The sequence below is a fragment of the Coffea arabica genome, chromosome 8c (assembly GCF_036785885.1).
Source record: "Coffea arabica cultivar ET-39 chromosome 8c, Coffea Arabica ET-39 HiFi, whole genome shotgun sequence".
Classification (NCBI taxonomy): Eukaryota; Viridiplantae; Streptophyta; class Magnoliopsida; order Gentianales; family Rubiaceae; genus Coffea; species Coffea arabica.
The window spans coordinates 44,832,669-44,856,403 of record NC_092325.1 but is presented as its reverse complement, the minus strand read 5'-3'; the positions used below and the strand labels follow the sequence as shown (position 1 = coordinate 44,856,403).

General features: G+C 38.1%; 4 protein-coding genes across 4 annotated transcripts; 3 read left to right on the top strand and 1 right to left on the bottom strand.

The window, feature by feature from the left end:
* Nucleotides 1–1,479: 1,479 nt before the first annotated feature.
* Nucleotides 1,480–6,059, top strand: LOC140013926 (DET1- and DDB1-associated protein 1-like). The gene is made up of 4 exons (XM_072064159.1): nt 1,480–2,110; nt 4,780–4,840; nt 5,442–5,503; nt 5,618–6,059. The coding sequence occupies exons 1-4, from the start codon at nt 2,027–2,029 to the stop codon at nt 5,705–5,707; spliced, it is 297 nt and encodes a 98-aa protein (XP_071920260.1). The 5' UTR covers nt 1,480–2,026; the 3' UTR covers nt 5,708–6,059.
* A 637-nt stretch (nt 6,060–6,696) lies between these two features.
* On the top strand, nt 6,697–10,092 carry LOC113707121 (2-C-methyl-D-erythritol 2,4-cyclodiphosphate synthase, chloroplastic-like). The gene is made up of 3 exons (XM_027229283.2): nt 6,697–7,289; nt 7,456–7,586; nt 9,549–10,092. Exons 1-3 carry the CDS (start codon nt 6,920–6,922, stop codon nt 9,780–9,782), a joined length of 735 nt encoding a protein of 244 aa, XP_027085084.2. The 5' UTR covers nt 6,697–6,919; the 3' UTR covers nt 9,783–10,092.
* Nucleotides 10,093–14,875: 4,783 nt separating this feature from the next.
* On the top strand, nt 14,876–17,803 carry LOC113707120 (1-aminocyclopropane-1-carboxylate synthase). Its single transcript, XM_027229282.2, has 4 exons — nt 14,876–15,518; nt 15,633–15,764; nt 15,845–16,005; nt 16,431–17,803. Exons 1-4 carry the CDS (start codon nt 15,345–15,347, stop codon nt 17,428–17,430), a joined length of 1,467 nt encoding a protein of 488 aa, XP_027085083.2. The 5' UTR covers nt 14,876–15,344; the 3' UTR covers nt 17,431–17,803.
* A 3,117-nt stretch (nt 17,804–20,920) lies between these two features.
* LOC113706446 (heavy metal-associated isoprenylated plant protein 39-like) lies at nt 20,921–22,580 on the bottom strand. Its single transcript, XM_027228347.2, has 3 exons — nt 22,417–22,580; nt 21,652–21,727; nt 20,921–21,543 (listed from the first exon to the last, which is right to left on the bottom strand). The coding sequence occupies exons 1-3, from the start codon at nt 22,429–22,431 to the stop codon at nt 21,221–21,223; spliced, it is 414 nt and encodes a 137-aa protein (XP_027084148.2). The 5' UTR covers nt 22,432–22,580; the 3' UTR covers nt 20,921–21,220.
* Nucleotides 22,581–23,735: the final 1,155 nt, after the last annotated feature.

The window sequence follows — 23,735 nt, the reverse complement described above, 5'->3', positions numbered from 1 at the left end:
GGCAAAATTGATAAAGAGATCCCTCATATTTCCTAAACTAATGTTGTAGTCCCTCACACTTAAAATGAAAGAAATTTGGTCCTTAATATATTTAAACCGTTTGATTTAAGTTATAATGCCAACAAAACGTGTTTGGATAGTAGATTATTTGAGATAATTTTTTTTTAAAAATATTATAACTATTTTTTGATGTGATATATGTAAAATAAAAAGATTATTGAAAAATATGTTAATGATACAATTAAAAATTATCTGTCTTTAACAATAACATTTATTTGAATAAATATGAAATAGAAATCAAACAACGCATCTTTCTTGTCGAAAATATTAACATTAACTCCGCTCATTGCATAATATGAATGGAGTTTTATGTTTGAAAATATAATATGAATGGAGTGGGGTTTTGTGAGTTGTGACTAATGTAGCATATAGTTGCCGGATGAGGGATAAACTTTTTAATTTTTAAACCTCAAGGACTGAACGGAAAATTTTCAGAAATATGGGGGCCCATCTTAACATCTTGTCAATTTTATTTTAACAAAATGGACAATGCAGCAGAAAAATGGAAATTTACCAATTGACACGTTCAAAGCTTGTACGCCGTCAGATCTAACGTTTCGGCATCTCCCTTCCCTTAATCCCTCTGATTGATTAGCTTTTGGTCCTTTGGCTTCTTTTATTGCCTTCTCTTCAGCCGGAAGGGTTTGATGAGTTTATTTGCAGATCTTTTTGTCTTGTTTTATTCGTCCAATGGAAAAAATTACGGAATGAGGACAAATTTTTAAGCATATACATGCTTTCTTCCCACTGATTGACATATTTTAAGTTGATGGTTTTGAGCAGGGATCAGTTTTTTGTACTCTCATCACCACATCTTGGTTTTTGGTTGAAATTTGATAGTAGTGTCACCAAATTCGAAATTTGCTTTTGAAACATTATGCACCAATGAAAGATTTTCATCTACTGCTAATTTTCAATGAAAGATTTTGATGCAAGGAAGGATACAAACTTCAACATGAGAGAATTTTCCTTTTTCCAATTCTCACCCTTACTTTTGGTTTTTCATACCATCATGTATGCTACTACTTTTACTTTCTGGCAATATAATAGGGCATGTTTGGATCATCTGTTTTCTTCCAAATGCCAAACAAACTCACCATTCAAACACAGGCTCATAATTTGTTATGTTGGGATTATTCTTTTGGACGCAAACAATCAATTTGGCAAAAGAAACCAAACCATATAGTTGAGGATGCTTTGAGAGGTATAGATTCTAATTTTCACGCAATAATTTACATTACAGAAGTATTTCAGTTTTTTTTAGCATATTCTTTCCACAAAACTTTATTGCTCAATAAACTTTTTTTTTTAAAAAAAAAATGTTAACACTTCTTGAGTATTCTAGCTAAAGAATCACCAAAGTTGAGCTCAATATAACCTACTAGTCTCAGCTCCATCAAAATCATCAGATCACAGACCTGCCACTTTTAACGTTCACCAAGAATCCAAGCCATTGACGACTGACTTTTACGCTCACGTCCATCTTGCTGAAACACACACCAATTTTTGCTTAGAACCAGACGGCAGAAAAAGAACAGACCCGTGGTTGGGATATTTATATATACATATAAAAAAAAAATATGTAGTACAGTTAAAACGTAAAATTCAACAGATACTTCCAATTCCAAACCAAGCCCCCACCCCCAATGAATGCCAAACCCAAAAGCAGAGGTAATGGGAGTGGCATTCCATACTGGTTGTACTAGTTGTGCCAGCAGTAATAATAATAATATTTCCTCCTTTAACTTGATACAAATCCCACTACAACTATTACTGCTTGCCTTGCCGAGCTAGTCCATAAGCCCACCTGTCAATTGCTACTCTTCAGTTTACCGCCTCGTGGCATTGTTGTTGAGAGTGTATATAAGCAAGCTATATGTGTACCTGAAACCCTGAGGCATCATCGGCAATTTTTTTCTAGTACTAGGATTCCAGGCGCAGACTGCAGAGGTTTTCCGGTGATCGGATGGGGTCAATGCTTGGTGACTGGCCTTCTTTCGACCCTATGAACTTCAGCCAACTCCGACCATCTGATCCTTCAAGCCCTTCGGTAGGTGGAGTTTCTGTAACTTCATAAAAATCCACTCTTTCTCTTATTTTTGCGAACCTTTTGGTTTTTAGAGAAATCTGTTTGATTATAGTTGATCGGCTGAGTCTATTTTTACTCTGCTCTTGATTATGGTTTCCCTTTGTGTTTTTTTCTTTGTTTTGGGGGGGGGGGGGGGGGGGGGGGGGGGGGGGTGGGTGGTTGGAGGGGGGGAGGTGCGGAGGTGGACAAAAGGTTCCCTCATGCTGTAAGGTTTTAGTGGGATGGGTTGGGCGGAGGAGGCTTTGCATTTTAGGATGATTTTTGTGTGTATCATGTTTTGGAAGTTCTTATTATGCTCGGGTAGTTGGACTGGAATCTGAAGAATTTCATTATGTTATACGCCCGTTTAATTGACCTCTGTTTGTTGAGGCTCCTTAAATTTGATTCCTGCTTGCTGACAGTGATGGTTACTCTTGATGCTTGGACTAGTTTTTGATATGCCATGAGCAGCATTCATCCATCCTTTGGGGCATGATTGGTGCTATGTGCCTCAAAGTCTAGAACAACTTTGCTGCATCCTTTCTTTATTTGTCAAGAAAAATATCAGAATGGATTTCTTTTGGTGCAGGAATTAATACGAAACAAGCATGATTTGTGCCGACTATGTTCTGTCTGTTTGTTGAATTATTTGATGTTGTCAATCATTAGGCTTTTGCCAATGCACATTTGACTTAAATTCAGTTGGTTGATGTGCAATGTGAGTAAAGCGGTTTGTTGTGTCTGTTTGTAAATCATTTTCAGTAAAGGTTAGACTTTTATCAATATGCATGTCACCTCAAATCAGGTGCATGAGAATGGAATGTAACTAGAGCTCCAGCTTTTTCGGTAATGAAGCAACATTGTGGATTGGTGATGATCAGTGTAACCTGTTGCTTACTTCATGGTGCTCTACACTTGTCTGACATGTTGAACACTTTTCGTAGTGCTGATAACGGCAAAGCATTTTTATGTTACTTTTGCTGTCAGCATTTATTACTGCATTTGCACGATTTCTTTTGTCGGTTGTAGATATCTTGGAGCTCACCTAATGTCTGAGTAGCACAGGACTTGGGCTCCAGCTTTTCGGGTAATGAATCAACATTTTAGATTGGTGATGGTCATAGTAATCTGTTAGTTACTCCATGGTGCTCTACACTTGTCTGACATGTTGAGCACATTTCTTAATGCGGATAGAGGCAATGTACTTTATTTGACTTTTGGAATCAGCATTTATGGCTGCAGTTGCACGATGTCTTTTTGTCAGCTGTGGATATCTTAGAGCTCGTCCAACTTGGAAAACAAAATCAAGCCGTATATTTTCTGAATAGAAACAGGTCTAGAGAGCATGTCCAGGAACCATTAACTTGAGAAGATTCTTCTGAACTAAAAGGCTGACGATTTTGTCACTTGCTCAAAGTATAGCTGAAGATCAGACTTTGGGGTGCCAAGAAATAAATTTTGTGCAAAAGTGAACTTTTTTCAAACTAAGTGGTTTATCAGGAGGTAAGACAGTAGGAACCTGTATTGAGGTGATTAACGATGACAAAGTAACAAGTTATTGTCAGGTTCTATTCTGAGGGCAGCGGCACATTTACCTAGCAGAAATTTCCTCTATACCTTCAAGTCCAGGAAATACCTGTCTCCCTAGCTTTAAACTTTGTAACTCACAGAGTGATAATGATTCAACAATCACAAGTTGTACGCTTTGTTGAACATGCAAGCTATAAGAGGAATAAGATACATCACTAAAAGGTGTTCCTTCAAATGTACCTGTCAAATATGAGCCAGTTGTGGTCTTGTGTTTTCTTGAATTCTGCCTTTCTCCATCTTTAATCTTTGCAGGGGATGGCTAAGAAATGATGCTTATGAGCATACAAATGCTCTCTGCAGGGCGGTATTATTGAACTTCTTATAATGCTCAGGACAAAAGATGTTTCATAAAACTTTGGCCTTAACATCAACCCACACTCTACTCTAGTCTTCTGGAGGAAGGATTAACTTAACATATTAAGCCATGAATATGATGGTTAAAACAAGTCATGCAGCATTGTTGCAGTGATGGTTAAAAGAAGCAATTGAACTTTGCCAGGTTTTGGGGTCCCCTATCCGTTAGCAGTTAAATTACTTCAAAGTATACAAGTGACTGATATCAGAAAGTCCAATATAATCGGCACCTTGAATCTATGCCTTCATAGCAACTGTAGACCGAAAGTTAGAAAATATTGACTGCAATTAGTAATTCTCGCTCATTTTCTGCAGAGCAGAATAAGTTAATCCTAGCCTTTCATTTAAGGAAGTTTTCAGTACTCTGAATCTCTAAGCTAGACTAATCGCGCTATATGTATCTTTATCTCTGCTTGATTAGCTTCAACCTAGTTCTTAAGAACCGTGCTTTATGTCTTCCTCTCGCTTGTTGTACCTTGTATCATGTGTTAAAAATTCTTAATTTTTAGCAAAATGTCCACCTTGCTTTTTTATTCTTAAATCCATTAACTTTATAGCTTTCCATGTTTCCTTATGCTTTTAATGTGGAATTTATGACACATGAAAACTAGTCCTTTTTCTCTCTTTCCCTGAGAAATAGAACAGTATCACCAATGGAAAAGAACATGGTTTCTCTCTTTGCTAAATCTGTATGTTCTCATCCACAGAGAATGACACCTGTTACATATTGTCCAACTCATGATAGGTGCCAGCCACCACCTAACCAAGGTAATTTGCGTCAATTATACAAATTGATATAGATCACGTTACTTCTATCTCATTGTGCTTCCAGTTATTGTCATTGAGTCATTTATGAAAATTTGACTGACTTTGGAAAAAGATTTAGTATTTGGGAGGAGATATGTATATTCATCTCACATTGTCATTTACGAGTTTTGACTGGTTGTGGAAAAAGATGCAGTATTTGGGCTGAGATATCTTCAACTAGTTGGTTGTGTAACGTTTATCAGATATCCTTTCATACAAAATCTGGCCCATCTTCTTTAGTTTGTTATATTTTGCACTACAATTAGTTGAGAATCCCTTAATCTATGACTCCCTTTCTCTCTCGCAAACTTTTTGACACAGTAGCTTCTTGGTTGGACTGAGTTGCATACCTGAAGTTACTTTTGATCTCCATGCTAGAATAAATTCATACAAGGGTGTTACTGGTAGGCTTCTGATCCAGAAAGCCTTGCTCTTCAGCGATTATACTGCACAGATATATGTACTTGGAACATTTCATGGTCACGTTGCTTTGAACTTTGTTTAATTCATATTGCAAGTATGACAACAGCATCATTGACTTGTCTTGAAACTCAATTTACAGTGATAGCTTCAGAATCAAGAAATATACTTCTGAGGAACATGTATAAGCGCACCGAAGACAAGGTTAGGTTATATGGCATTGTATGTCTATATATAGAAGTTTGTGTGAAGTTGTAAAAGTTTGGCATCCGGTGGACGAGTTCGCTCATGTTGCTTCACGTTGCTTGGTTTTTGCAGCTGAGATCTAAGAGGCCTGCATCTGAAATTTTGATCACAGATCAAGGACTCAAGCATCCTAGGACTTCAACTGCTGAATCTCCCTTCTGAGATTTTACGGCTGAAAGTCTTAAGGTCTGGTTGTAGATACTTTCCACCAAGTATAGGTTTTGGCCGCTGTTGCTGTAAACTGTTAGTTGACCTGTTCTACTTACCAGCAGGCTTCTCAAACTGTCAACTTTGATGGTATGAGATGTAATAGGTTATATATATAGCTGGATCTTCTCACAGCTGCTTAGTTAATTGCATCTGGAGATAAGCCTTATCCTGGACATTGAAATCTTAGCTATAGTCCATGTTCTGCGACTTTGGCTTTTCTCTTGGGAATCTTTTAGTTTCCTGAGCTCTTATACATGATCCTTGTGCAATATCCACCAAAGCAATATCTGATCGCTGTCCACAATCTTGTTTAGCTTTCTGTTATCTCTCTGGTTCTTGTTTTCCTCTTGGAGCCTTTTGCTTAGTGCTGCTAATATTCTTCATATTATCTGGCTGGCTGGCTGGCATGCATGCTTCCATCCATCCATCCATCCAAAACTAGAAATTACACTACTGCTACAATTCCTATTTGTGTTCAAAAGTAAAGAACTTTTTTTCTTTGGGGGTCGATTTTGGCTTATGACAATAAAATGACAATCAAGAATTCATGAGCTCTTTCCATATCAATCGATTCGAGGGTAGCTTGGAAGAGGATCCTCTCTCAATTAGCCTTTGCAACAATTGCCAGTCCCTCTCATCACTCAACAATTAAAAGCGTAGTATTGCACTTGCAATTGTCCCTTTTAAACTCCCACAGGCACTTGGTCTATTATCTTCATCTGTGGGATCTTACCGTTACACTCTTTTTTTTTTTTGGGAAAAATTGAGAGGCTGCTGATGCAAATGTGAAAGGGCGAAGGGCAAAGGCAGCCGCAGCAGCCACATAATTCAACGTTTTTTTTTTTTTTTTTCACTTCCTTCTTCTGGGGTAGAATTCAAGCCTTCAACGGTCAAAACAAACAGTACAAGTAGAAGACAACACGTCTCACGTGTCTCGGAATAAATCCAAATCCTAAATTCCCGTGCAGCACGAGCTGAGCCCCCGGAATGATTCCCTCTCAAAAAACATGAAAGCAAAAGCATCCGGTTAAATTAAATTGACTATGGCCACCCGCCAACCGCGAATGACCTGAGGCCTCATCAGCTGACCAATACCAGTATCAGTATACCCACCACCAAATCACCCAAAACCACGCCGCAGAGTCACGGACACCCCTCCCGCCAATGGCTATGGCCACGACGACGTTATCTGCCACCGCAAAAATTCCTTTCAAAACCACCAGAGGAGACTGCTCTATCCACTTTCTTTCTCCTCCTCCTCGGATGTGTACTGTCACCAGATGCTTGAATCGGACGTCGTCGTTTGCTCTCAGGTCCGCGAGTAAACAACAGTCGCAGCCACTGCCACTGGTAGTCTCAGCCACCAGCGCCGCCGTGGAAGCTGACCCTCAAGTCACTACGGCCGCTTCATCTAAATCCCTACCCTTCCGCGTCGGTCACGGCTTCGATCTTCACCGCTTGGAACCTGGATACCCTCTGATCATCGGAGGTATCAATATTCCTCATGAAAGAGGCTGCGAAGCTCACTCCGATGGTAATATTATTGCTGCTACGACTACTATTTCTCTTCAATTATCCACAGCTTTGACTTTTTTTTTTTTTTTTGCGTGCTTATTTTATGTTCAAGGATGAATTTATTACTTTAATTTTGCAGTAATTTTCTACTAAGAATTAAGCTGTGGCTGGGTCGTAACCTGTAGGTGATGTGTTGCTGCATTGTGTGGTGGATGCAATTTTGGGAGCTTTAGGTTTACCAGATATCGGGCAGATATTTCCGGATTCGGATCCTAAATGGAAAGGCGCTGCGTCTTCTGTTTTCATCAGAGAAGCCGTGAGTTTTTAATTACAAAATCCTTTCAGCTACAGCCCCAACTATATTATTATGTATAATATATAATGACGGGCTTACTCTTGGCCTTTCCGGGTCAAGTAATACATATCGGGTATCATGGTCATGCTCACGGGCTATTAGCTATGCTGCTCGCCCCCCCCCCCCCCCCCTCTCTCTCTCTCTCTAATGCTAAAAAAATTTAACATTTACTTTTGCTGCATTAAAAATTTTCAGAGTTGCACATTGATTATTTCTGAGTTTGATTGTATGGCGCTATGAGAATAATCTTAAAGCTACTCTTCTGCTGAATTTAATAGCAGATCACTACTAGGAAATGATGATATATTAGCTGTTTTGCTAAAGTGAATTGTTATGGCTACCTATTCGAGATGATAAAGAGTACAATTGCAGAATTCTTGCTTGAAGGGGTACCTATGGTTGGTAGAAGTTAGAACTGGAGTACTTGCTGAAGTTTTACCCATTATCTTTCTGAATAATATGAGTTATTGATACTTGTTTGGTTCCTGTTTTCTTAATAGCCAGTTTGATCTTGGTTTGCATCTTAAGGTCTTGTATGGGTATGAGGTTTGTTGTGTTGAGTGAGATTAGTCGCAGTTGTGGGATTGCGGATTTTGATTAGTCTAACAAAGTTACTACGTATATTTCTAGAAATGCTAGTTTTGTTGTTCAGAACAGGAATTGAATTCCAAGCTTGTATTCTTTTGAATGAGATTGTTAAGAAAGTTTTACTAGGTGAAGCTGGGATTATGGACTAGAGTTTCAACTGTTGACACCATGTTTGATTTTATGAATTATTGTCCTGGTCTACAAATGACCAAGTCAAAGATGTGAAAAGATTGTATCTGGAAGAATCTCGCTTTTACCCCGCATAGTTTATTTGAAAGATTGTTTTTACTGGACAACTTTCATCAGAAAGAAAATGAAAAAGAAGTAAGGAGAGAAGAAAAACATAGAAACGATGTAATGCACAAACCTTTGGATCGTTTTGCCTACTGTTTGAATGCAAAATCACCTAAGCTATAAGATTTTTGCTCTCCGTTCAAATAGTCTCTCTTCTTCACATGTGACTAAGAAAATGTGATGCTCGGTTATAACTTTCTTTTGTGTGTTGTTCAGCTTAGTTACCAGGGATGAAATGAAGATGAGGAAAGAAAATGGGTAGGAGGGGTGTCAGTAACAACTGTCAAGCGAGAACATAGGGACTTGGTTCCAAAGCTAAAGTATCATGGTCGTAAAGATTAGATGGAACGTTAAGATCATGCAAAAATACTTACAAAAAAAAGAAAAGATACAACAATTAAGCTGCATTCTTACAACCTATACTTTTACACGACTGATATCAACCTCAGGCGATGAGGAGTTTGAGATGCCTGAGAAAGACGGTAAACCACAGTAGTAGCCTAATAAACTTTTGAAACTGTTTGGCCATCTTCAAATGGTCTCGATATAATTGACCTTTCATAACTTGCTTAAAGTTTACTAGAAGTGGCGTGCCCCATGTTTGAGCCTTAATTGTATCTGGTTTATGTGACAATATGTTCACCCATAGCTTTAATATCCTCGCTTTGCCCGGTTCTTAGACCATATATCACTGGAGAAGAATAATCATTAGATTTCATCTGTCCTAGTGTCCCCACAAATTATACTGAGGTGTCAGAATGTATATTTATCAAAGGTTGGTCCTGAATAACATACATTTGGATCATTTCAAGACAATATCCTCGATTGACAAATTTTACTGGGAGAAGGATCAGGAGATAGGACCATTTAGTCGTTTGGTCTACAGCATAGATGCTCAAGTAAGCGTACAAATTTCTTGTCAGTTGGTGAATGAGATATCTGTTCTACTGATTTTTAGGTAGTTCCTTGTCGGAGGATCAAATTTGCTTGCTGACTGTTTCTCTATTACCTAACGAATTTCTGCTATATGATCTATATCAGGTGCGGCTGATGCATGATGCAGGTTATGAGCTAGGAAACCTGGATGCCACTTTGATTTTGCAAAGGCCAAAATTGAGCCCCCACAAGGAGGTTATCAGGTCCAATTTGTGCGAGCTGCTTGGCGCGGATCCTTCTGTTGTGAATTTGAAAGCAAAAACTCATGAGAAGGTTGACAGCCTTGGGGAGAATAGGAGTATTGCGGCACACACTGTGGTGCTTCTTATGAGGAAGTAGCAGATAATAGGTTTCAAAATAAAAGTTATCTTCAATAATTTCATGAAGTCGTCAAACTTAAATGCATGCTCCTCGTCCATGGTCCTGATGTCAAAGGAGTTGAGTTGACTGCGCACGTGGATGAATTCAGCCCAAATATTCTCTACCTGCGCATCAAAGTTAGACTTGTGTATCTTTTCTAGTTTGAATGTCCTCGTGTTTTCACTATCTCCGCCTCTCTTCCCCTTTCCCCTTCCTCTCCCATCCCAAACGTGGCGAATTCTATACTCGAAAAGTCAATACTATAGTCATACTATATCTGCTTCAATAACGTAGCGTGCACCCAAGACTTGAATATTTGCTGCTGAGTTAAAATCCTCGTAGTAAGCACTTTAAGGGTCCCATGTCAGGGAAAAAAGCATGCGTCATTTTTACAGAAACTGATGGAAATCTCGGGTTCTTTGTTTATCAGTGAGTAAATGGAATTGCAATTAGAAGGCAAAATCTACTTTTATATTTTTTGACAAAATCAAATTAAGTGGGAAGTGGGAACCTACATGAATTTGTCAACTAGTGAATGGAAAAGGGGGGAAAAAGGCACCTCTTCGCAGTCATCCTTTCTCATTATTTCCATGTCTGTATAAATTCCGTGATTGTCCCTGCACTAGGAATTAAATTAAGTTTTACCATTTAATTGGCTGTTTAAGTGATTGGTTCCACGAGGTGAATTCATATCTACTCTGTTAGTTCATGTCATAGACAATATAGCAAAATCTTGTTTTCAGGTCCATGTCCCCTTATCGGTCGCGATTTTGATTGATCTTAGCGCTATTTGAAGCCCAAGTTCTGCAGGTTTTGTAGTATGAAAGACAGCCTCAAGCTTGTTAATAAGATCGCCGCCAGTTCCTGTGCCCTCTCTTGTTCCCAGCCACGAAGTCAAATTCTTTTCTTAGCGCGTAGTTTATTTGGAATGCATCTTTGTTTAGGAATGGCTTAGACTCCTTCATCTACTAGTAGACTGGTAACAGTATAAAAGAAAGGGAGCTTGTGTCGTTTATGCTGTTACGGTGTGGATGTGGAAGCCTGCCTGGCAATTGAATCCCAAGGAGGATGAAACAGACTTTGATTCTATCCGATCCAACTTTGGTTAGTGCCTTGCTGTAGTTTCTGAATTCTTTTCCTCCACAATGTTTTGTCACTGTCGATCTTGACTTCCTGTACTTTCTCAAATAAGACTGGAGAAGAGTAAATGTAGAATCTCTAAGACAAATGTATGAAGCCAAAATGTACAAGAGAACTTGAAGAAAGATGCCCACTAGTTACTGCAAAACTTTGAACAGCTGGCTACCAAAAGAGCTTTAAAGCTCTCCTTTAGTATAGGTTTAGAGATCAAATCCCTTGATCTGCATTCTAATTTAGACTTTCCTGAAAATATTTCGCTAGCAGGTGCATAAGCACCGTCTGAACCGGTGTTGGTTTATCAAATTCCTCTTGACCTTTTTAGATCCCCCTCCTCCTAATGCAGAGTAGGAGTATCGGATTCCCTTTAAACTCTTTAGGTTCCTCTCCCCCCAAAGGTTCCCCTCCCCCAAAGAATCTATAGAATTTATCGTTTAGACAAAAAAAAAAAAAAAAAAAAAACTACTTGGACAGATGATTAAGTGCGCGATCAATAACCTACCCACCAAAACATATCTAAACATTGACCGCTAATCTGTGTCACTTGCATACTTGGGCTTAGCTTGTTTCTCTTCGCGAAAAACTGTCTCCAATTTTTACCATTCCGTTTTCTTTCTCTAGTTCAAAAGTACTATCAAAGCCAACTGCCTCTTGGTTTGTTGGTAATATAAGTCTTGGGATGAACCCTTGACTTCCCGCCAAACTTGTCACTTAATTATGGCAGTCATTTTCGAGTGGTTTCCTTCAACGGAGTTCTCCATTGACTCCCCTACGCTTAGATTAGACTAGAATAGGTTATACAACTGTTATCATTGCGACAAAAAAAAAAAAAAAAAAAAAGCCCTCTCAAAGCCGGTTTAGCATTTCTTTAATCCTGGATATCATTACCGCGGCGGAGAACATTTCTAGGAGGAAAAGGAATAAGAATAGCACATGGTCCATGTTTTAGCTTTTAACTAGTTTAAATTTTGACTAAGGATGGGGGGAAGTTAGACCTTTCAACTCTGACAAGATTGCCATATATTGACTTTGACAAGAAGCATTGTCTACATTTCTACAAACCTTAACCAAAAGAATGCTAATTGGCCAAACAACCAGAATTCAGAAGTTTTAACCGACCAAGGCACCCACGAGACGCCTTGAATAATCTAGAGGACCTCATTTATTCTCTAGACAAAAAACAGCCACCACCAACGTGGCCGGAACAATTATGCTGAATTTACAATTCTCCAAATAAAAAGGAAGATAGAATTTGACATTTCCGGACATTTCCACGACGCCAGAGGACCACTCGATAATGTACCTTAATTGAGTTTGACATTTATTTCGAGCAAGTAGCAATGCAATTCCGCCAAGATTTTCGTGTATCCCTCTCCTTCACCTTTTTTTGTAAAAAATAATTTGGAAGTCTCCATCTCACGACGCACAAATATTCCCCGATTATGGTAACACGAGGAAAGTTTCGCCAACTTAGTGCAGTTCTTTTTTGACACGACGACAAGAGGAATTTATATGTTGTGAAACTTATGTTTCACAACATAAGGTGGCATATGTGGATATATTTTACAGCTCAAACCTACAAGAAGCATTGAATCTGCCACACCCTTTGACACTTTTCGCATGCATACGTTTTGCAAGGAACACTATTTTTGTGCGGGATTTCTTTCCCACTTAGCTAGCATTAGAGGTTCGAAGCAAATCAAGAGCCAAGAGGTGACCAAAAAACAGAGCAACCTATCAGTCACAGGATCACAAGTACAATGAGTGTATTACTGATGATATACGATACATAATCGCGATAACTAACAAAAAAAATATATCCTACGCGTGGGAGTTGGTCGGAGCGCTCAACCCCAATCCTTCATTTGTTCGTCTTGAAGCATCGGAGTGGTTTGCGGACTCAGGCCCTAATGACCCTCCTTTGTTTTCCTTTCTGATTTGTGTTTCTATCAACCGACAAGACGGTAACCCTTTTGACAGACGTGCATGGTACGAAAGATTCTGTCGTCCTTCTCAATGCTGGAATTGGGTATCAGTCGGACTCTGGAGTTTCAACCCTCCCTCTGTTACACGGCAAAGGATCACATTGTTGTGTTTCTTGCTCGGTTGCTCCCTTCAAATATTTACTAGGGTTCGAAAATTTTTAACCTAAACGCTGGTCGCACAAGGCAAGGAACACGTCGATGACATTGACTGGGGCAACAAATCTATCCAGTTCATGAATCATGTGTTGACCGACCATTTTGTTGCTGATCCAAACAAGTAACTGCCTAGCTAGGTTATGATGTATTCAGCACAGCAACCAACATTCAACACAATAATGTGTTTTTGCCAAAGTTAGTCGGTGACTTTGGTGGATGCTTTTTTGTACGCATCCATAAATGGGTAGACCTAACTAATAATCACATAGGGAGTATTATGCAAAAGTGAGAGACAGGGACTTGAGGAATTATTGACTTTGGTTAGGAGTTATTATTGCACAAATCAGAATGTGTCAAAAGTTAGTCTATGTATATTTCAATATTGGTGTCATTCATTTTGGTCCGTTCAAATGTACTATTCAAAGGGACTAAGTCCCTTCTTAAGACCGTAAGTCGGGGATTCAAACTCCATTTACAGTGAAAATAATTCGAAGGTGGTGCTACAGCATTCCTGTGATCCAGTTAGATTTGTATACCTGTTAATCCCTTATACATACTCTTTAGGCTTGTTGATAGATTAGATTATATAAATGTTATTGTTGCCGACAAAAAAAAAAAAAAAGTACTAGTAATATGAGGACGTTTGCAGGAATTGAATTGCAACAGATGAAGGGAAGGAAGGTACACAATACGTAAGATGATAGAAGTAGCAGCAGCCCTGCAGTCAAAGGAGGGGATGGAGGCACATTTGTTCATCTGTATTGAGCGACTAACACCACTTCAAATTCTGTAGATTAATCTGGAGAGGTTCTTTTGATTTTGAATCTTCTAGACATACGTGGGTTATTCAGTTGATCTCTCCAACTGCAAGAGTCCTTTAAAGCAATGATTAATCCTGGTAGATTAATTGGCGATGCTGATGTCAGAAACCAAATGCAGTTTTTTTGTGTAAATTAGTGATATATTTTATGCTGTTGCTCTTGTACAGTGAATCCATCACTTGTGTGAAACGCTTAAACAAATACCATGGCCATTCTTTTTGCTTTTTCTTCTTTGAAAAATTACCAACTATGAGTGTCCTTAACACAGTTCTGATGTGCCTTTTTTTTTTTTTTTTTTTTTTCTGACAGAGTGGGTATCCTGGCCTTTGACCCGACTAATCCCACTTCGACCCAAGAAAGGAGGCCCCACTCCATTCCAAGCACGGTAGCAAGGGAGTTCGAATCCTAATTATTCAGATAAGTCTACCGTACTCTAAAGAGAGGAAACTGACTGCTCGAGCTAACCTGGGGGTAGTTCTGATGTGCTTTCACTGTCGTTAAATTGACCAAAGTTTTTCAAGGCTGGTTGCGTCAGCCCGTATGTCATCTTAGTTCCCAGTAGAGATGTCATTTTAATTTCCACTACACAATTGAGTAGTCAATTTGACTAAAATCTCTCTTTTAAGTTGTTTAATTTATTGTATCTCACAATTAGTTTTGTCTACCCAATTTTAATCCGAGTACCTCCCTCTTATCAGTTGTACCTGCAATCAAATCTATGACTGTAGGAATCTCAAATCCGAAAAAATTTCTGTGGCAGAAATAAGGAAGTGATAATATAACATACCTTGAAGGTTCTCTTTTGTGTGACTACGTGTATGTAGTACACCTTGAAGGTTCTACCCAAGCGACCATAACAGAGGAACTTCCGTATCACCTGCCCAATTTGGCTGGACATGCCAATGTGTGATCAGTGACCTACACAGACTACTTGGTTTTGTTTTTGAGTTCATTATCAAAGAAACGACCCTCAAAACATAAATTTTTGCCCCAAATCCTTTTCCAAGTATCCTATTAACGAAATAAATTTCAGTTTAAAAGCCGCCCAAGAAATCTAATTTTAACAGGGTTTTGGTTTTGAATAAAAAACTGGGATTATGGCTTTAGTGGGTCGCCTTTCGTGGGAACCTTCTCATTACCTCAAGTCTTGTATTCCTGCCGATCAAGACTCAACAAGTATAAATAGCCATCATCTGGGCATACACATGATAAAGATCTAAGAATTAGAAGATTGCAAAGACGTACCAACTTCAACTGTAATCTCTTCTAAAATCAACCATTCTCTTCATTCTTCACTTGACAAGGCCACTGCATTCTTCATTCTTTCTTGATATTTAGCCATTTTTTTCATTCTTTCTTGATATATAGCCATCTTTTTCATTCTTTCTTCATTCATTGTCTGGAGAAGTTGGTTGAGTTTTATTGAAAATTCAAGCAAAACAATGGAGTTCAGTTTGAAAAACGAACAACAACAACTCTTGTCGAAGATGGCAACCAACGATGGACATGGCGAAAACTCGCCTTATTTTGATGGTTGGAAGGCATATGATAGTGATCCTTACCATCCCACCAGAAATCCTAATGGTGTTATACAGATGGGACTCGCAGAAAATCAGGTACAGAACTTGTTCCAGCAATTACCCCCTTGAAGCCTCGAAGCTCATTCTTGTAGAGGCAAAATGCGATGATGAAGTCAATTAACAATCGTATCTTTTTTGTGGTTTTTGTAGTTATGCTTTGATTTGATCGAGGAATGGGTTCTGAACAACCCAGAGGCTTCCATTTGCACAGCAGAAGGAGCGAACAAATTCATGGAAGTTGCTATCTATCAAGATTATCATGGCTTGCCAGAGTTCAGAAATGTAAATGCTCAAAAGACCTCATGGCCTTCAATTACATAATAATCTACTAAAATCGCTGACTGTGACGTACGAATCTGCAGGCTGTAGCAGGGTTCATGGAGAAGGTGAGAGGTGAGAGAGTCAAGTTCGATCCCAACCGCATTGTGATGAGTGGTGGGGCAACCGGAGCTCATGAAACTCTGGCCTTCTGTTTAGCTGACCCTGAAGATGCGTTTTTGGTACCCACACCATATTATCCAGGGTAAGTTAATTATCTTCCAGTAAAATTTCTTGCTGTAACTTTTTCGCCCCTTTGATGTTGGTTAGTCTAGTTTTGATACGACAAGTATATGTTTTCCTTGGTCAATTAACGTCCAAGTGATCCCGAAGTCCTTCGAAACTTCCACTAGAAAATTTCTAATCAGATAGGAATTATCATGGCATTTCCAATTAAGTTATTCTTGATGCACATGAGAACAACTTTCCAACTTAAAGACAAATTGGTAGGTCCTCTGATTAAGAATCCCTTAAAGCCACCTGCCCGTAATTCAAACTTTCGACGAATACGAGAGAGACTCTTGGAAATATCTATTAATACTACTCGCTACTTCCTATAACTATAGCTTACGATTATGAATATCTGAATCCCTGGTTTGTTTAAAAGATTATTTTGGTATTCTGTTGCAGATTTGATCGGGATTTGAGGTGGCGAACAGGGATACAACTTCTTCCAATTGTTTGTCACAGCTCCAATGATTTTAAGGTCACTAAAGAATCCATGGAAGCTGCTTATCAGAAAGCTCAAGAAGCCAACATCAGAGTAAAGGGGTTCCTCCTAAATAATCCATCAAATCCATTGGGAACTGTTCTTGACAGGGAAACTTTGATTGATATAGTCACATTCATCAATGACAAAAATATCCACTTGATTTGTGATGAGATATATTCTGCCACAGTCTTCAGCCAGCCCGAATTCATCAGCATATCTGAAATAATTGAGCATGATGTTCAATGCAACCGTGATCTCGTACATCTTGTGTATAGCCTGTCCAAGGACTTGGGCTTCCCTGGATTCAGAGTTGGCATTTTGTATTCATATAATGACGCTGTTGTCAGCTGTGCTAGAAAAATGTCGAGTTTCGGCCTTGTTTCAACACAAACTCAGCATCTGATTGCATCAATGTTATCGGACGAAACATTTACGGACAAAATCATTTCCACTAGCTCAGAGAGATTAGCTGCAAGGCATGGTCTTTTCACAAGAGGGCTTGCTCAAGTAGGCATTGGCACCTTAAAAAGCAGTGCGGGCCTTTATTTCTGGATGGACTTAAGGAGACTCCTCAGGGAGTCCACATTTGAGGCAGAAATGGAACTTTGGAGGATCATAATACATGAAGTCAAGCTCAATGTTTCACCAGGCTTATCTTTCCACTGCTCAGAACCAGGGTGGTTCAGAGTTTGCTTTGCCAACATGGACGACGAAAGTGTGAGAGTTGCTCTCAGAAGAATCCACAAATTTGTGCTTGTTCAGGGCAAGGCAACAGAGCCAACAACTCCAAAGAGTCGCTGCGGAAGCAGCAAACTTCAACTCAGCTTATCTTTCCGCAGATTGGACGAAAGGGTGATGGGATCGCATATGATGTCCCCTCACTCCCCAATGGCTTCACCTTTAGTTCGGGCTACATAAATCATTTCTTGATCAGATCATATAGCAAAGATTCCTGAGTAAATAAATACTCGAAACCCTTTCCGGATAACCGAAAAGAGAGTTGTTGATTCTTTGCTGTATCATACAAACACGTAACAAGCATTTTTTTGGGCCATCTGATGCGTGCAAATTGCATCAAATGCTTTTATTATTGTCATATTCATCTGTGTACCTCGGTTTTCCTTGCCCTTCAGTCCTCATTGTTTTTTGTTTCTTTATTATTATTTTCTTCCAGTGGATCAGTTAAACGAAGGAAGTTCAATTGTTTCAAGCTATTAGTAACAGACCAGATCATTTTTGTAATAGCAATAGTTTCAGGATTCTGAAATGAAAGTTTATCATTTTTCCATCATTTTAATATGTAGTGCGAGTGTGTGACTCTTTTTTTTTTTTTTTTTGGGTAAAATCCTATCTATGGTGGTATGTATACTTGTCAACCGTAGAATATATATATATATATATATATATATATATATAACTCGTCAATTTTTGAGTTTTAGGGGATTTTGAGACTCTCAAGAGTCTATTTTAGCAGTTTGTACACAAATAACCCCTTGGTTTAGATTCAACACGAAAGGCACCAAAAGGTCAAACATGAATTTGCATACAGGAATTAGATCTCTATCCAATTTTGACATGGTCACCGTCAGATTTTGATTTCTCCAACCTACGTTTGGTCTGGTCTGGTCAACCATTGAAATTTTGGTCCAATTGCCGTGTGGCCCTGGTACACTAGATTGATTGGGGATTCAAAGGAATTGTTCTACTTCTTTTGTTCAAAAATTTCAAAGAATGTAGCAGCGCACTTATATAGAGTTCCCTAATTCCTGTAGTACATGGCAGTTGGGCTCTCCAATGGTACACAAGTAGTGTAAATTATTGTCGTTAGATTACCAAAAAAAAAAAAAAAAAAAACTATGTTTAGTCAATTTGCGAAAATCTATCAATATGGTAATCTAAAAATTTGGAGTCCACCCTAATTTCTACTGCTAATAAAAAAGTGTAAAAGGGAAACATGTGTTTTTGCATAAATAAATAAATAAGGCGAGAGCTTACGAACGTTTTGCTGTGTTGGAGGCATAGTTTTCAAACCTTTCCAGAAATTAGAATTCTTGTGGACTGACTTTTACAATTCCTTGCATGTTTTAATTATGCTTGTACAATAGTAGTTTTAAAGACTTGTCAACGTACATTATTATTAGCAGGGTGGCTGGACTTCCACTAATTTCTTTTTTTTTTTTTTCCAATTTCTCAATAACTCTTTACAAAAAATAATAATATATAGTAATCATGCTCTAACAAAAAAAAAAAAATTAAAGCTTTTTCTGTTCATTCAATTCTTCATTTTTGGTTTGAATGTATAGAATAATCTCATACACATCTTGTAGCCACATCATCATGTTTCACTACTGCTGCTCACATATATCCAACGGGCTGCTGGCAGCAAAACAGGAAATCAGAGGTATGTTGGGATTATAAGTCAAGATTTCACCTGAAACATAAAAGATATCAGAATGTCTTCATTATGAACCTGCTGTAAGAAAAAAAATATAAGAACCGTTGAATCCTATGTAGTTTATTTTGGTAAAAATGTTGGGATCTAGAAAGCGTGATTGGTAGTGCTGCACATTTAGGTGGTGTTGGAGAGGGAAAGTTGTTTAGAACAAAAGACGTGATTTTATTCCCAAAGCGATTCAAGTACGCCTTCCAATTTCTAAGCACTCTAATACAATAATCATCCACTCCATTCTAGGCAATATGATCCAAAAAACCGGCAAATTTTGGTTTTTGTTTAGCAAAACTTTTTAGCATTCTCAGACTTGATGGATCAAACTATAGGTTTGTTTAACGAGTGTCTTAATTAAGATGGAGTCCAGATGTGGATAAGTAAAGTTAAATGTACTGGATAATAATTATTAGTGTGTACATTCACATGAAAAATTTAAGACTACTCAACTTGCTTTGATTCAACTATCTATTAGTTGGTGTTTTGTTTTTTTTTTTTTGAACAGTGGAAAATAGAAATAATCGAAGACTTTTTCTCTTTTTGAATAACTAATAAGTAGGTAGGAAGATATCATATGGTAATGTATAATGTTTTCGAAGTGGACCAGTCCTCCTGTAAGTATTGCTTAAATTACTGACCTTGTTTAGTAGTATCGTATGGCCAGGTTGGCAATCCAGATCATTTATATTAGTATAGATATTATGGGTATTGGCTATTCAACATTTGCCTCCCTTTTGGAAACCAGATTTTATTTAATCTTGTATTTTATTTGGTTCAAAGTTTTTCTCTTTATTTCCTTTTTGGCATCAACTTTCAACGGTTTGAAGCATAATCAATTTGTTAAACCTATATTTCCCTAGCAGGAATCTTTTACTCCATGTTAATAGTCTCAAAAGTCTCGTTGACTGATTGTTTCATCAAGTTAGGGGTAGAGAAGGTGGAAGATAAAGAACAAGGAAGAGGAATTAAACTCCATGTCATTATTTGACTTAATATATAGTTGGGTTTTTTAATCGAATTGTGAGTTGATTTTTCTGTTTCGTCAATTTTGTCCCTAATTCCGTTACATTTAATGTCCAAAATTGACCGAAATACATAAATTAAGCTTTATATATGTATATATATAGATATTATTCAAGTGTTTATTTGCAACAATTTATAGTCGAGAGGAGGCCAAAATCACGCAAAATGAAAAGTTGAGGGACCTGCCGGAAAGTTTAGCGATATGATGCTGAAGATATGCGTTCTTAGGGACGAGGGATCAAAAGTCAACAGGCCACTTGTTTAATAGCTGCTCATTAAGAAAAACGATTGAATATTCAAAATGTTTAGCGATAGGAAACAGCTCATCTGTGTGGTGTGGTACTTCTAAATTCTTCACTTCAAAGTTTGTGCATCTTGGTCAATTTTACCGGAGTTGAACAAGTTGAACATGCGTTTTCATCATAATGTGACACTGTAAAAAATAAAAAAATCTTGGGGGATGATAAACTACTGGTCTCTGTTCATAGTTGCTTTTGTATTGCATAAGAAGAGTGCGTAGGAGATTATTGTATAGAATTATAGAACTATTCCAATTTAAAAAAAAAAAAAAAAATACCAGCAGCCGTACTGCAGTTCTGGTAGGCTGTAATCAAATTTTAACACTCGACAGTGACCGTTTTCTGGCTCTTACTGGTTTTATTTGTCAAGAAAAGCAATATAATGGGATCAATTAGGAATGTCGGTTGAGCAACCAGGGGGTCTGAAAATAATAAAGTCTTGGCTCTGGATTCGGATACGTCATTTGGATTGCTATTTGCAAGAGCTCTTGTAGAAAAATATACTATAATATAACGATTTGATACATGTGAAGCAAAAAGACGAAAGCAATATATCTCAACAACGCTATAATTAAATCCACATTTGACAAGAAGCTCTCATGCCAAGCATTTGTGTCAAACTCGATTCTTTCTCTGTGAATTTCAGGAACTTCGTTATGCATAAAATGTATCATTTCGGGTCGATCTACAATGCAATAGCAACAAATTCATCCAGGAAGCAGAATGCATCCCTCGTTATGCCAACAATCTCCAAGGAATTAAGCCACAAAATAGTACTATACTTGGTTACAAAATTTATTCCTTCCATATACCAATAATTCACCCTCTCTATACTTCATATCCTCCATATGTATAAACAAAATCATCAAAGTAGTGCTAGCATTTTTAAGTCCACCAGAACCATAACCATCAACTCTCCAAAATTCCACGCTGTCAAATTTTAACAGATGACACAAGAATTGGGATCCTCTTCTGCGCTGTGGACAACATAATGCTGTGTCAAATAGGGATTGTAGCTCCTGTAACGATTCAAAAGCTCAGCAATCTGTTCACTTTCAGACTTCTTTTCGTCTTTCTTCCCATCATCCTTCTTCTCCTCTTTCTTGGGTTCTTCCTTTTTCTTCTCTTGCTCCTTTGCCGGCCCTACTGTCACTATTTCCGTGTGCCAGGATTTTCTCAATTTGCCAACCACATCAACCGGATCAACATCCCCAACCACCGTTAATTTCTTCTCTTTCATGTCAATAGAAAGAGAATCAACGCCTGAATCAACAAAAAGATCTTGTCAGTAAAATCTTGAATAACATACAAATCCCATCTATAATTCGATTCAACTGGGCGTACGTCGTCATCATCATCATCTCGTAGTACCTGATAGGCTGGAAACTGCTTTCAAGGCCTTCTGCTTATCTTTGTCATCATGTATGCCCAATTTCACCACCACTTTCTGAGTCCAGTGAAAGTAACTAATGTCAGAACCCAGGCAAAAACATAAAACAATAGTTGTCTGCGATCTCTAAAGATTTCAATCTTCGTGAATCTATAGAAATTGACATCACCTAAATTTTTGGACCATAGAAAAGTCCGAGGAGAAGAAAGTTAAAGGTTCTCCGTTTTCACTACTGTATCCAGAGGCCCACAGATCTTACAAAAGTGGGGATTTATTTGGCATCAAAATGCAACAGGAAGAGAACAAGATCATTAGGGACCGGCACTTGAAAATGAACCCAAAAGTTTATGCTCCAAAACAAAAAAGATCATGTTCAGGGAAAAAGAAAAAGAGTTGTGCATGGAGATAAAGTTGGGTTTTTCAAACATTTTTCTTTTCTTTTCCCCTGAAAAGAAGGGTGAAAGTTAACTATACTTTATTGATTTCTTCACTGAGAACTTTGGGTGAGGATCATGGATGAACCCTGCTGAAGGAAATAAGTCCCAAGACCCATAAAAGGTTTATGCATATGCAATCAGTGATATATTACATCAGAGTCTATTAAGATGAGCAATATCATGTGCAAGATGTGTCAGTCAAGCGAACTAAACCAAAAGTGATGATCAAAGAACAAATTGATAGTTAGTATAAAACAAATAATCACAGAATCAATAGGAAATTTACTAAGAAAGAGAGGGAAATTGCACCTTCATATCAGCCATGCTTGCTCTGTACGTGTGTGTGTGTGTGTGTGAAAGAGATGGAGGGAACTTGACCGAAGACTTGAGAATTATGGAGGGGTTTCGCCAACGGGCAATAGAAAAAACTGAGAAATGAGGATGGGAACCAGGAAATGTGTAATATGGTTCGTAGTACTAGGGTCAAATTATCAAAGTCATTGTCGATTTTTAGTAACCATGCAAATTTTTAGGGTTAATACCACTTTGTCCCCCCAAACTTTGGACGATTACCCACTTCAGTCCCTAAATTTCAAAATGGGACACTTAAGTCCCTAAACTTATAAATACCTTCCACTTAAGTCCCTAAACTTATAAAATGGGACACTTAAATCCCTAAACCCTTATAAAATGGGACACTTCGACCACCAACGATATTCAAGATTTGTTAACAATTTTCCTTAAGTGGGAGGTATTTATAAGTTTAGGGACTTAAGTGTCCCATTTTGAAGTTTAGGAATTGAAGTGGATAATCGTCCAAAGTTTGGAGGGACAAAGTGGTATTAATCCCAAATTTTTATACTAGTATATATATGTACAACCCAAAAGAAAAAGAATTATGGAGGTGACGAAATCATGAAAAAGGAAGATGGCTGGTATTTGCGTGTTGAACAAGGAGAAGAGGCTGATGGACTCTATATAAAAATGGACGTGCTGGTCAACCCTTACTCATGTCCGTAGAGAAAAAATACTTCGATAATTAAACACCGTCTCAAGCAAGGCATTGAATGCTACTCGTCTACAAGGAGTGACTTGGTCCTCCTCCTCCTCCTCCTCCTCCTCTCTTTCTATGGAGAAAGTTTGCTCCACGTATGTGTGTATATCTATATATATATATTAACAAAATCATTTCGGGTCAAACCATTTTCAAGCTTTGTTTGTGTATACTACGTGCGTATCATTGAACAAGAACTGGATCGTTGTTTTAAGATGATGAACTTAAAGACTTTTAATCATTAATAATCTATACCAATTCGTTTAATAATCTATACCACTTGGAAGATAGAAAATTGAACTGTTTCTGTACATAATAAGAAGCTTCCGAAGTCCATGGTTTTTACGGAACGCGTATCCAATCATTTGGACCAAGGAGACTTGGCCAAAGGTGTTGCGAATCTCCAACTTGCTGCTGCTTTCCTAATGGTATTCAAATCCAAGTCGATCGGTGAAGATTAGGGAGAAAACAATGAAGGAAGGTAAATCAAGCTGAAGGGCAATAGTCATCCATAAACGGGGTGGGTCTAATGCCCCAACTAGTGGAATCATAAGTTGGTAGGTACCCTTTTTTT

What these genes read in the sequence shown, in the direction of transcription:
- LOC113706446 (XM_027228347.2), bottom strand. An exon ending in AGCAGTTTCCAGCCTATCAG is followed by an intron (nt 21,544 to 21,651) that starts GTACTACGAGAT and finishes TTGTTGATTCAG; the next exon opens with GCGTTGATTCTCTTTCTATT.
- LOC113707121 (XM_027229283.2), top strand. Translation starts at nt 6,920, where the DNA reads ATGGCTATGGCCACGACGACGTTATCTGCCACCGCAAAAATTCCTTTC. An exon ending in CTGCGAAGCTCACTCCGATG is followed by an intron (nt 7,290 to 7,455) that starts GTAATATTATTG and finishes CGTAACCTGTAG; the next exon opens with GTGATGTGTTGCTGCATTGT. An exon ending in CTGTTTTCATCAGAGAAGCC is followed by an intron (nt 7,587 to 9,548) that starts GTGAGTTTTTAA and finishes GATCTATATCAG; the next exon opens with GTGCGGCTGATGCATGATGC.
- LOC113707120 (XM_027229282.2), top strand. Translation starts at nt 15,345, where the DNA reads ATGGAGTTCAGTTTGAAAAACGAACAACAACAACTCTTGTCGAAGATG. An exon ending in GCTTGCCAGAGTTCAGAAAT is followed by an intron (nt 15,765 to 15,844) that starts GTAAATGCTCAA and finishes ACGAATCTGCAG; the next exon opens with GCTGTAGCAGGGTTCATGGA. An exon ending in CCCACACCATATTATCCAGG is followed by an intron (nt 16,006 to 16,430) that starts GTAAGTTAATTA and finishes ATTCTGTTGCAG; the next exon opens with ATTTGATCGGGATTTGAGGT.
- LOC140013926 (XM_072064159.1), top strand. Translation starts at nt 2,027, where the DNA reads ATGGGGTCAATGCTTGGTGACTGGCCTTCTTTCGACCCTATGAACTTC. An exon ending in CCAGCCACCACCTAACCAAG is followed by an intron (nt 4,841 to 5,441) that starts GTAATTTGCGTC and finishes CTCAATTTACAG; the next exon opens with TGATAGCTTCAGAATCAAGA. An exon ending in ATAAGCGCACCGAAGACAAG is followed by an intron (nt 5,504 to 5,617) that starts GTTAGGTTATAT and finishes TGGTTTTTGCAG; the next exon opens with CTGAGATCTAAGAGGCCTGC.